The sequence below is a fragment of the Diabrotica undecimpunctata genome, chromosome 7, assembly GCF_040954645.1.
Source record: "Diabrotica undecimpunctata isolate CICGRU chromosome 7, icDiaUnde3, whole genome shotgun sequence".
Lineage (NCBI taxonomy): Eukaryota > Metazoa > Arthropoda > Insecta > Coleoptera > Chrysomelidae > Diabrotica > Diabrotica undecimpunctata.
In genome coordinates, this window is record NC_092809.1 from 110,251,531 (window position 1) to 110,265,908 (window position 14,378).

At 32.1% G+C, this 14,378-nt stretch overlaps 1 protein-coding gene across 3 annotated transcripts in view; it reads left to right on the forward strand.

The window, feature by feature from the left end:
* The first annotated feature begins 310 nt into the window (after positions 1–310).
* LOC140446918 (perlucin-like) overlaps positions 311–14,378 on the forward strand; it is a 34,832-nt gene continuing 20,764 nt past the window's right edge. For all 3 annotated transcript variants that reach the window (XM_072539509.1, XM_072539507.1, XM_072539508.1), the window contains exons 1-2: positions 311–469; positions 14,050–14,136. In XM_072539509.1, the coding sequence (XP_072395610.1) occupies positions 379–469; positions 14,050–14,136 (178 nt within the window). In that variant the 5' untranslated portion in view covers positions 311–378. The remainder of the gene's footprint in view (positions 470–14,049; positions 14,137–14,378) is intronic.

Consider the following 14,378-nt stretch of genomic DNA (forward strand, 5'->3'; position numbering starts at 1 on the left):
TAGAACAGAAATAAATAGTTATACACATTATTAATTATAGATAAATTGGTGCAACGGTACTGTAAAATGTAAACTTGAGTTTTGTCGAATAAGTCTAAAACTAAGAGGCAGACGTACTCTTCAGTAATTTTAATACGATTTATATAAGATATCATATACAATTAAAAAACAATTTTATAAATTTATTACAATTTATTATCATGAGCAAAAACGCTAAATAGATAAAAAAATGTAATATAGAAATACCAGAATCCCAGTGTTTATCACAGCAATCACAGTCGCTCCTACTTCCTTTTTATATGATATAAAAGCAAAAACATATCAGGACATTTACAGTTCGTTTTATTCCCAATCTAAAAGTAATAAATTTAATTTAAAATGTTCTCAAAAAATCTAATTTTACTGGTATTGGCCTGGTATCAATGTTTACAACCAACATGCGGAGAGGATTATGCCAAAGAAGTGCAAGGTATGTTTTCAGTATAAAAGTAATTTATGTTAAAAATTTAAATCAATGTGAGATCATACCATATTCTGTAATTTTATTATATACAGTGTGTCCGTAAGGTTTGGAATAAATTCGATATTTCCTAAATGAAAAGCCTTGTGAAAAAAATCTAAAACACGTCGATTTTTAAATTTAATGTTCTACATTTTACAATAAAATTTCATTATACAAGGTAACACCCTGTATTTTAGGACATTTTTAGATCTATAAAAATGAGCTGATTCCAAAAAAGTATAATACTGGGGGTCTAACGGATATAATTTGAAAGATATGCGCTTAGAACATTAATTTTTATTGATATATAATATTAATAAATTATAAATAAATTATAATAAATAACTTGAAAGTAATCCAGTAATTAATACATGACTTAATTTTAAATATTCGAATTGTAGTCCTTGTTGTATTTGACAGTAACTCAAACGTTGTACAAATTCTTGTAGAATCTTGTTAATGCTTTCTTGAGAAATATTGTTTATTTCTTTACAAATTCTTGTTTTTAAGTCTCCAATATTTGCAGGTTTCGTTTTATAAACAACATTCTTTAAATGACCCCACATAAAATAATCCAAAGGATTGAGGTCTGGCGACCTCGCTGGCCATTCAATATGTCCACGTCTTCCAATCCACCTGTTCGGAAAAATTTCGGTTAGGTACCTTCGAACATCTAAAGCATAATTCGGAGGCGCACCATCTTGTTGAAACCATAAACTTTTATCAAATCCTCCAAGATTAATTGTACTGGGGAATAAATTAACTAAAGTAGGTACGAGATACCCACTTAAAAACTGAAGGTATGCTGGCCCGTTTAAATTACCTTCGAAATAGTAGGGTCCAATGATTTTATTTCTTACAATGCCAGCCAATACGTTTACCTTTTGCGGGTATTGTGTATGATGTTCCTGCATCCAGTTGGAGATTTCTTTTGTCCAGTATCTACAATTCTGACGGTTGACCTCGCCATTTAATTTGAATATAGCCTCATCAGAAAAAATAATATTTTGAACCAAGAGAGGGTTTCGGTGGCTGTTATCCATCAATATTTCGCATTTACAAAAATTGTATTTTTTTATCTGGATCATCCCCGTTTAATTCCTGTACAACTGTGCATTTTACTTACTTTACTTGTGTACCGTTGTTTTGCAAACACCAAGATCACTACTAACCTTACGAACAGAAGTGTGCGCATCTTCTTCAAAAGCAAGTAGAACATCTAATGTAGTTGTAACATAATTTACAGAGGGACGACCTGATTTGCGTGCATTTTTAACCGTACCAGTTTTACGAAATTTCTTTTCAATCTTGCTTATTGTTGACTAGTGGTGGGTATTTCTGGATATTTATCATTAAATAAATTACACACTTCCGTCTGAGTTCGCGATTTGTCTCCATACCCAATCATCATGCGTATTTCAATTCTTTGCTTTACACTCAAATTCATTTCTACTTAAAATTATTTCTAAGCAATAATACAGAACATTCACGAATTAATACAATTATTGTACTACTTAATTGTTATTGAACGTTACTAAAACTAATTACAGTGTACCAAAATTTAGAAGTTGGCTACTTTTTTGCAATTAATAATAAATAATATCTTTTCTAAGCGCATATCTTTCAAATTATATCCATTAGACCCGGGTATTATACTTTTTTGAAATCATCTCATTATTATCGAGCTAAAAATGTCCTAAAATACAGGGTGTTATATTTAAAAAAAGAGCCGATCACGTCATCACTGTAATGTGTGTCACCTTGTATAATAAAATTTTGTTGTAAAATGTAGAACATTAAATTTAAAAATCGACCTGTTTTAAATTTTTTTAAAAAGGCTTTTCATTTAGGAAATATCGAATTTATTCCATACTTTACGGACACACTGTATATGTTAAGGTTAAACTTCGAAAATGATTAATCTCGACTTTAACCGGTTAATCTTGACATTAACCGAAATGTAATGTTAATGTCGTACGAAATTCAGATATATTGACAATAACAGGTTAATCTCGAGTTTAACTATTCTTCTTGGTTAATGTTGAATATTGTGTTAAAAAATAATACAACGTTGCCAATTGTATAAAAAATATCTGCTATTTATTCAAACATGATAAATTTAACTGGAGGAAGCAGATTTACAAAATACCAGGAATTGTTGTTTTTGTTTTGTACTTCGTTTGTTTCATCGATTTCTTTCGTAACTGGGGGAATAATATTTACAGGTGTCTTGGAATGATGGTTTCATGACTGTGATAACTCGAGGAATAATATGAAAAAGACAGAAAATATTTTATTTCACGTTCAAAGCGTCTATGTACCTATTGATACGTATTTCGCTTTAATAAAGCTCATCAGAATAGTTATTCATAGCCGTTCTTAACGTGAAAAATAAAATTCTCTGTCTTATTAGAAGTAACAATAACATGACTTCGTTATGGACGCAATAGCGACATCTGATAGAAAAATCGGTAAGATAGTTTCGAAACAAATTCAGATTTCTGCTTTAATCTGGAGCCTTCTAAAAATTGCAAGGCATGGCCAAACGATGATAAAGATGTTAATAGAGACATGGGGAATCTAAAATTTGCATTCCACGACATGTCTATTCATCTAAGCAGAAATCCTAACGAATTTGTTTCTCGTACTCATACAGAGTAGATCCGAAGAAAATGAAAAAGACAGAAAATATTTTATTTCACGTTCAAAGCGTCTATGTACCTATTGATACGTATTTCGCTTTAATAAAGCTCATCAGAATAGTTATTCATAGCCGTTCTTAACGTGAAAAATAAAATTCTCTGTCTTATTAGAAGTAACAATAACATGACTTCGTTATGGACGCAATAGCGACATCTGATAGAAAAATCGGTAAGATAGTTTCGAAACAAATTCAGATTTCTGCTTTAATCTGGAGCCTTCTAAAAATTGCAAGGCATGGCCAAACGATGATAAAGATGTTAATAGAGACATGGGGAATCTAAAATTTGCATTCCACGACATGTCTATTCATCTAAGCAGAAATCCTAACGAATTTGTTTCTCGTACTCATACAGAGTAGATCCGAAGAAAATGAAAAAGACAGAAAATATTTTATTTCACGTTCAAAGCGTCTATGTACCTATTGATACGTATTTCGCTTTAATAAAGCTCATCAGAATAGTTATTCATAGCCGTTCTTAACGTGAAAAATAAAATTCTCTGTCTTATTAGAAGTAACAATAACATGACTTCGTTATGGACGCAATAGCGACATCTGATAGAAAAATCGGTAAGATAGTTTCGAAACAAATTCAGATTTCTGCTTTAATCTGGAGCCTTCTAAAAATTGCAAGGCATGGCCAAACGATGATAAAGATGTTAATAGAGACATGGGGAATCTAAAATTTGCATTCCACGACATGTCTATTCATCTAAGCAGAAATCCTAACGAATTTGTTTCTCGTACTCATACAGAGTAGATCCGAAGAAAATGAAAAAGACAGAAAATATTTTATTTCACGTTCAAAGCGTCTATGTACCTATTGATACGTATTTCGCTTTAATAAAGCTCATCAGAATAGTTATTCATAGCCGTTCTTAACGTGAAAAATAAAATTCTCTGTCTTATTAGAAGTAACAATAACATGACTTCGTTATGGACGCAATAGCGACATCTGATAGAAAAATCGGTAAGATAGTTTCGAAACAAATTCAGATTTCTGCTTTAATCTGGAGCCTTCTAAAAATTGCAAGGCATGGCCAAACGATGATAAAGATGTTAATAGAGACATGGGGAATCTAAAATTTGCATTCCACGACATGTCTATTCATCTAAGCAGAAATCCTAACGAATTTGTTTCTCGTACTCATACAGAGTAGATCCGAAGAAAATGAAAAAGACAGAAAATATTTTATTTCACGTTCAAAGCGTCTATGTACCTATTGATACGTATTTCGCTTTAATAAAGCTCATCAGAATAGTTATTCATAGCCGTTCTTAACGTGAAAAATAAAATTCTCTGTCTTATTAGAAGTAACAATAACATGACTTCGTTATGGACGCAATAGCGACATCTGATAGAAAAATCGGTAAGATAGTTTCGAAACAAATTCAGATTTCTGCTTTAATCTGGAGCCTTCTAAAAATTGCAAGGCATGGCCAAACGATGATAAAGATGTTAATAGAGACATGGGGAATCTAAAATTTGCATTCCACGACATGTCTATTCATCTAAGCAGAAATCCTAACGAATTTGTTTCTCGTACTCATACAGAGTAGATCCGAAGAAAATGAAAAAGACAGAAAATATTTTATTTCACGTTCAAAGCGTCTATGTACCTATTGATACGTATTTCGCTTTAATAAAGCTCATCAGAATAGTTATTCATAGCCGTTCTTAACGTGAAAAATAAAATTCTCTGTCTTATTAGAAGTAACAATAACATGACTTCGTTATGGACGCAATAGCGACATCTGATAGAAAAATCGGTAAGATAGTTTCGAAACAAATTCAGATTTCTGCTTTAATCTGGAGCCTTCTAAAAATTGCAAGGCATGGCCAAACGATGATAAAGATGTTAATAGAGACATGGGGAATCTAAAATTTGCATTCCACGACATGTCTATTCATCTAAGCAGAAATCCTAACGAATTTGTTTCTCGTACTCATACAGAGTAGATCCGAAGAAAATGAAAAAGACAGAAAATATTTTATTTCACGTTCAAAGCGTCTATGTACCTATTGATACGTATTTCGCTTTAATAAAGCTCATCAGAATAGTTATTCATAGCCGTTCTTAACGTGAAAAATAAAATTCTCTGTCTTATTAGAAGTAACAATAACATGACTTCGTTATGGACGCAATAGCGACATCTGATAGAAAAATCGGTAAGATAGTTTCGAAACAAATTCAGATTTCTGCTTTAATCTGGAGCCTTCTAAAAATTGCAAGGCATGGCCAAACGATGATAAAGATGTTAATAGAGACATGGGGAATCTAAAATTTGCATTCCACGACATGTCTATTCATCTAAGCAGAAATCCTAACGAATTTGTTTCTCGTACTCATACAGAGTAGATCCGAAGAAAATGAAAAAGACAGAAAATATTTTATTTCACGTTCAAAGCGTCTATGTACCTATTGATACGTATTTCGCTTTAATAAAGCTCATCAGAATAGTTATTCATAGCCGTTCTTAACGTGAAAAATAAAATTCTCTGTCTTATTAGAAGTAACAATAACATGACTTCGTTATGGACGCAATAGCGACATCTGATAGAAAAATCGGTAAGATAGTTTCGAAACAAATTCAGATTTCTGCTTTAATCTGGAGCCTTCTAAAAATTGCAAGGCATGGCCAAACGATGATAAAGATGTTAATAGAGACATGGGGAATCTAAAATTTGCATTCCACGACATGTCTATTCATCTAAGCAGAAATCCTAACGAATTTGTTTCTCGTACTCATACAGAGTAGATCCGAAGAAAATGAAAAAGACAGAAAATATTTTATTTCACGTTCAAAGCGTCTATGTACCTATTGATACGTATTTCGCTTTAATAAAGCTCATCAGAATAGTTATTCATAGCCGTTCTTAACGTGAAAAATAAAATTCTCTGTCTTATTAGAAGTAACAATAACATGACTTCGTTATGGACGCAATAGCGACATCTGATAGAAAAATCGGTAAGATAGTTTCGAAACAAATTCAGATTTCTGCTTTAATCTGGAGCCTTCTAAAAATTGCAAGGCATGGCCAAACGATGATAAAGATGTTAATAGAGACATGGGGAATCTAAAATTTGCATTCCACGACATGTCTATTCATCTAAGCAGAAATCCTAACGAATTTGTTTCTCGTACTCATACAGAGTAGATCCGAAGAAAATGAAAAAGACAGAAAATATTTTATTTCACGTTCAAAGCGTCTATGTACCTATTGATACGTATTTCGCTTTAATAAAGCTCATCAGAATAGTTATTCATAGCCGTTCTTAACGTGAAAAATAAAATTCTCTGTCTTATTAGAAGTAACAATAACATGACTTCGTTATGGACGCAATAGCGACATCTGATAGAAAAATCGGTAAGATAGTTTCGAAACAAATTCAGATTTCTGCTTTAATCTGGAGCCTTCTAAAAATTGCAAGGCATGGCCAAACGATGATAAAGATGTTAATAGAGACATGGGGAATCTAAAATTTGCATTCCACGACATGTCTATTCATCTAAGCAGAAATCCTAACGAATTTGTTTCTCGTACTCATACAGAGTAGATCCGAAGAAAATGAAAAAGACAGAAAATATTTTATTTCACGTTCAAAGCGTCTATGTACCTATTGATACGTATTTCGCTTTAATAAAGCTCATCAGAATAGTTATTCATAGCCGTTCTTAACGTGAAAAATAAAATTCTCTGTCTTATTAGAAGTAACAATAACATGACTTCGTTATGGACGCAATAGCGACATCTGATAGAAAAATCGGTAAGATAGTTTCGAAACAAATTCAGATTTCTGCTTTAATCTGGAGCCTTCTAAAAATTGCAAGGCATGGCCAAACGATGATAAAGATGTTAATAGAGACATGGGGAATCTAAAATTTGCATTCCACGACATGTCTATTCATCTAAGCAGAAATCCTAACGAATTTGTTTCTCGTACTCATACAGAGTAGATCCGAAGAAAATGAAAAAGACAGAAAATATTTTATTTCACGTTCAAAGCGTCTATGTACCTATTGATACGTATTTCGCTTTAATAAAGCTCATCAGAATAGTTATTCATAGCCGTTCTTAACGTGAAAAATAAAATTCTCTGTCTTATTAGAAGTAACAATAACATGACTTCGTTATGGACGCAATAGCGACATCTGATAGAAAAATCGGTAAGATAGTTTCGAAACAAATTCAGATTTCTGCTTTAATCTGGAGCCTTCTAAAAATTGCAAGGCATGGCCAAACGATGATAAAGATGTTAATAGAGACATGGGGAATCTAAAATTTGCATTCCACGACATGTCTATTCATCTAAGCAGAAATCCTAACGAATTTGTTTCTCGTACTCATACAGAGTAGATCCGAAGAAAATGAAAAAGACAGAAAATATTTTATTTCACGTTCAAATACGTATCAATAGGTACATAGACGCTTTGAACGTGAAATAAAATATTTTCTGTCTTTTTCATTTTCTTCGGATCTACTCTGTATGAGTACGAGAAACAAATTCGTTAGGATTTCTGCTTAGATGAATAGACATGTCGTGGAATGCAAATTTTAGATTCCCCATGTCTCTATTAACATCTTTATCATCGTTTGGCCATGCCTTGCAATTTTTAGAAGGCTCCAGATTAAAGCAGAAATCTGAATTTGTTTCGAAACTATCTTACCGATTTTTCTATCAGATGTCGCTATTGCGTCCATAACGAAGTCATGTTATTGTTACTTCTAATAAGACAGAGAATTTTATTTTTCACGTTAAGAACGGCTATGAATAACTATTCTGATGAGCTTTATTAAAGCGAAATACGTATCAATAGGTACATAGACGCTTTGAACGTGAAATAAAATATTTTCTGTCTTTTTCATTTTCTTCGGATCTACTCTGTATGAGTACGAGAAACAAATTCGTTAGGATTTCTGCTTAGATGAATAGACATGTCGTGGAATGCAAATTTTAGATTCCCCATGTCTCTATTAACATCTTTATCATCGTTTGGCCATGCCTTGCAATTTTTAGAAGGCTCCAGATTAAAGCAGAAATCTGAATTTGTTTCGAAACTATCTTACCGATTTTTCTATCAGATGTCGCTATTGCGTCCATAACGAAGTCATGTTATTGTTACTTCTAATAAGACAGAGAATTTTATTTTTCACGTTAAGAACGGCTATGAATAACTATTCTGATGAGCTTTATTAAAGCGAAATACGTATCAATAGGTACATAGACGCTTTGAACGTGAAATAAAATATTTTCTGTCTTTTTCATTTTCTTCGGATCTACTCTGTATGAGTACGAGAAACAAATTCGTTAGGATTTCTGCTTAGATGAATAGACATGTCGTGGAATGCAAATTTTAGATTCCCCATGTCTCTATTAACATCTTTATCATCGTTTGGCCATGCCTTGCAATTTTTAGAAGGCTCCAGATTAAAGCAGAAATCTGAATTTGTTTCGAAACTATCTTACCGATTTTTCTATCAGATGTCGCTATTGCGTCCATAACGAAGTCATGTTATTGTTACTTCTAATAAGACAGAGAATTTTATTTTTCACGTTAAGAACGGCTATGAATAACTATTCTGATGAGCTTTATTAAAGCGAAATACGTATCAATAGGTACATAGACGCTTTGAACGTGAAATAAAATATTTTCTGTCTTTTTCATTTTCTTCGGATCTACTCTGTATGAGTACGAGAAACAAATTCGTTAGGATTTCTGCTTAGATGAATAGACATGTCGTGGAATGCAAATTTTAGATTCCCCATGTCTCTATTAACATCTTTATCATCGTTTGGCCATGCCTTGCAATTTTTAGAAGGCTCCAGATTAAAGCAGAAATCTGAATTTGTTTCGAAACTATCTTACCGATTTTTCTATCAGATGTCGCTATTGCGTCCATAACGAAGTCATGTTATTGTTACTTCTAATAAGACAGAGAATTTTATTTTTCACGTTAAGAACGGCTATGAATAACTATTCTGATGAGCTTTATTAAAGCGAAATACGTATCAATAGGTACATAGACGCTTTGAACGTGAAATAAAATATTTTCTGTCTTTTTCATTTTCTTCGGATCTACTCTGTATGAGTACGAGAAACAAATTCGTTAGGATTTCTGCTTAGATGAATAGACATGTCGTGGAATGCAAATTTTAGATTCCCCATGTCTCTATTAACATCTTTATCATCGTTTGGCCATGCCTTGCAATTTTTAGAAGGCTCCAGATTAAAGCAGAAATCTGAATTTGTTTCGAAACTATCTTACCGATTTTTCTATCAGATGTCGCTATTGCGTCCATAACGAAGTCATGTTATTGTTACTTCTAATAAGACAGAGAATTTTATTTTTCACGTTAAGAACGGCTATGAATAACTATTCTGATGAGCTTTATTAAAGCGAAATACGTATCAATAGGTACATAGACGCTTTGAACGTGAAATAAAATATTTTCTGTCTTTTTCATTTTCTTCGGATCTACTCTGTATGAGTACGAGAAACAAATTCGTTAGGATTTCTGCTTAGATGAATAGACATGTCGTGGAATGCAAATTTTAGATTCCCCATGTCTCTATTAACATCTTTATCATCGTTTGGCCATGCCTTGCAATTTTTAGAAGGCTCCAGATTAAAGCAGAAATCTGAATTTGTTTCGAAACTATCTTACCGATTTTTCTATCAGATGTCGCTATTGCGTCCATAACGAAGTCATGTTATTGTTACTTCTAATAAGACAGAGAATTTTATTTTTCACGTTAAGAACGGCTATGAATAACTATTCTGATGAGCTTTATTAAAGCGAAATACGTATCAATAGGTACATAGACGCTTTGAACGTGAAATAAAATATTTTCTGTCTTTTTCATTTTCTTCGGATCTACTCTGTATGAGTACGAGAAACAAATTCGTTAGGATTTCTGCTTAGATGAATAGACATGTCGTGGAATGCAAATTTTAGATTCCCCATGTCTCTATTAACATCTTTATCATCGTTTGGCCATGCCTTGCAATTTTTAGAAGGCTCCAGATTAAAGCAGAAATCTGAATTTGTTTCGAAACTATCTTACCGATTTTTCTATCAGATGTCGCTATTGCGTCCATAACGAAGTCATGTTATTGTTACTTCTAATAAGACAGAGAATTTTATTTTTCACGTTAAGAACGGCTATGAATAACTATTCTGATGAGCTTTATTAAAGCGAAATACGTATCAATAGGTACATAGACGCTTTGAACGTGAAATAAAATATTTTCTGTCTTTTTCATTTTCTTCGGATCTACTCTGTATGAGTACGAGAAACAAATTCGTTAGGATTTCTGCTTAGATGAATAGACATGTCGTGGAATGCAAATTTTAGATTCCCCATGTCTCTATTAACATCTTTATCATCGTTTGGCCATGCCTTGCAATTTTTAGAAGGCTCCAGATTAAAGCAGAAATCTGAATTTGTTTCGAAACTATCTTACCGATTTTTCTATCAGATGTCGCTATTGCGTCCATAACGAAGTCATGTTATTGTTACTTCTAATAAGACAGAGAATTTTATTTTTCACGTTAAGAACGGCTATGAATAACTATTCTGATGAGCTTTATTAAAGCGAAATACGTATCAATAGGTACATAGACGCTTTGAACGTGAAATAAAATATTTTCTGTCTTTTTCATTTTCTTCGGATCTACTCTGTATGAGTACGAGAAACAAATTCGTTAGGATTTCTGCTTAGATGAATAGACATGTCGTGGAATGCAAATTTTAGATTCCCCATGTCTCTATTAACATCTTTATCATCGTTTGGCCATGCCTTGCAATTTTTAGAAGGCTCCAGATTAAAGCAGAAATCTGAATTTGTTTCGAAACTATCTTACCGATTTTTCGAGGAATAATGTTTACAGAAGAGGTAAATTTGTCATTTTCAGTTGGTATGTTTGAACTGGTTATAAGTTGTACCTGTAAGTAATAAAAAAAAACGAATATTTAATAACAATAATTATTTACTACCTATAGCTTTACAATATATCTGTAGTTTTTCTCTTATCATTGTTATGAGAGTCTGATGAATTTGTTCCAGCAACTTTGCTATTATCTTCTACAATATTTACTTCATCTAATAAATGTTAAAAATTTTCTTCTGTAAGTATCTATTTCATTAAAACAGTCCTTTGGAAAGATAGAATCCGATAGACCAACTTTTATTTTCGACCTGTTTTGGGAGACTATTTTATTCCTGCTTGAAAGGCCCTGTTTTTCATGAATTAAATACATTTAAGGCCTTCCGACCATTTAGATGTATTATTTGTTTGCATCCACAATATTAGCATATTCTGAATGTCAGAGCACTTTCGATGCTCTCTTGTGACTGACTATGCCGAGGCTTTCCATGAACAATTTTTAAATCCGACCACATATTTTTCAGTTCATTTATGACTGTGTTAATAAACTCACAGCCATTATCCTATTGGAGTATTGAAGGTGCTCAAAAAATGCAGAAAATTTCTACCAAATATGTAGCTACTTCATCTACCTTCTTTGAAGTTAAAGATCTTAACTGCACGAATTTTGTAAGGTGATCTTAATATAGACAGATGTGACGAAATGGTATATATATATATAGATATATATATATATATATATATATATATATATATATATATATATATATATATATATACAGATCACGACATTGTTTTATTGACCATACAACACAATGGCAATCGCAGCGACATGTTACACGTTTCCACCTGTATATTCATTTCACAGTAGGTACGAATTGTAATTGTAACATTGACATTAAAAATTTTAAACGAAGTTCTGAAAGAATAAACAGATTATTAATAAAATGCCTATTACGTTGTATACCGTCCAAGAAAAAGTGTAACTTGTAACATGGTACTTTCAGGACCAGTCGATACGCGAAGTAATTGATTTATGTGTTGTTATGTGACTCCCAAGTGTCACAACAGTTAAAGATACCATTAAACATTTTCAAACTTCGGGATGTGTAAACAGTTGTAAAAAGTGTCATGAAGGTAATGAACCACGTGTTAGACCTGTCGATGAGGAGCGTCAAAACAGGGATATTGATATTTGTGCTTTTGTGGAAGCTAGTGAACCCTGCAATAGTGTACAAATTGCTAGGGAAGTTAACGTGAAAGCTCGAACTGTCCAGCGAGTTCTCAAAAGGAATGGGTATCACTGTTTTAAGATACAACCAATACAAGAACTGTTTCCGGTAGATAACTTTACGCGGATGGAGTTTTGTAAATTTATGTTAGATAAACAGATTGAAAATGTACACTTTTTAAAAAATATTTGAGTCCTTAATTCGGTAATCTGCTTTCCTAGTTTTTATTTTTGTTAGGTACATTTTACGAAGTTTGTAGGTTCTTAATTAGGTAGTATTTTTTGTTGTTTGGAGAAGTTTGGAAGAATTTTATTGTTTAAAAGTACAAATGATTCTTATTCTGATTGTTTTTCTTCTTTCTTGTCATATTGTTATAAGCTTTGTCCATAAAATTTGTACAATTTTCAGTGACAATAAAGCATATTACTTATTTACTTACTTTGTGTTTGTATTGCTATTAAGCCTAAAAAAAGAACCAAAAAATTAGTTTTAGAGCATTATAATAAATATACTCTACAGATGGGATTGCAATAAATCTTAATTCCTATGGTCAAAAAAACAATGTATATATATATATATATTTATATATATATTTATATATATATATAAAGAAATACTGGATATTAGTGACTGTCGATATAAACCAACAACCAGTTTATTAGGGCTGCAGTCAGAAGGTTGGCCGGGATGTTAAAGAAACACTCTTTGGACTTTTTGTCTAGCTTTCGGAATTGTTTTATTCCTTTTTCAAGACGTAGTCGCTGAGATTATTTATAATAAGCTTTGATCCTCAACATTAATAACACAAACATAAAATAATGGACAAAATATATTCTAAAATTTTGGTAAAGGATAGTAAAACTTTGTTAATTCTATGACATCTTTTGAATGGTGTGATCTTTTAAATCTTTTTAGATTGTTGTTTGAATCACGGTGTAACATCATATATAGAAATGGTATGGAGTTGTTGTTTTCTAATTTTGCTGTAAATTGCACTCTCAAAAGACCAAATAATGGACACACTACACATATTTTACAGTCACTGTCCAGACTTGCAAGAAAGCTGCTTTAAAACGTATTTTGACTTTTGCCGATAAGACACTCTGATCAAATGATATCGAATTTGTACCGTCGAGTTGATACAAATTGATTTTACGCGCGTAACTGACATTCAAAATCGCCGATCGCTTCAAGCGTTGTTTCTGAGAAAATGGTTCATTCTACAGAAAAGGTGCTACTAAACATTTTTATTCAAAATTATCTCAGCTACATTTCTTGTTAAAATAATTTTTTTCTACGGCTTACAGCTTCTTGGTGAATCAATGTTTCCGATTTTCCCCCACAAGAGCCAATTTTAGGGGGAAGCCCGGGGGTAGGATGCTTTTTTTAAGGTCTCAAAATTTACATTTTCAGCAAAATTCAGCTTGTTCGTATGATTTTTAGAGGTTCAGTTGCATTGTCGTCTCTGAAGACTGGAGAATCAGCAATATTTAATGTGCAACTTCTTTCGTTACTGCAAAACTCTAAAGTTTAGTTCTTAATTTTGTTTTTGAAGCTACTTCAAAAGTTAATGTATTGGTGGTATGACTAATTTATTTCAGACGATTTCAACAATATGTCTCAGATTTCTTATTCGAACAGCACTGCATAAGTACTTATTCAATTAATTTTCTTCGTTTGATTTGACTAGAATACATGATAATATAGCTTTTGTTTTAGAATTATTTGGATTGAGAAATACCATACCATCATTAAATTTATATCATCGAGGAAACAAAAGCTATTACATTGGTAATGTTTTTAAAGTAAGTTTAATATGATTAATTCATAATATTTAAATAAAAAATTATTTTAACTAAAAGCAGGAACACACTTTATATATAGGTATTATATATAGGTAGATAGAATATTAATGTATACTTACACTTACAAACTGGAATTGATCGTAACGAGAATGCTAATAATCTTTATAAAAAAGAAGTTACTACTCCTTTTATTGGAGTAGAATAATTTTGCTACATTACAACCAGCGGCAACGTGAAGATTGA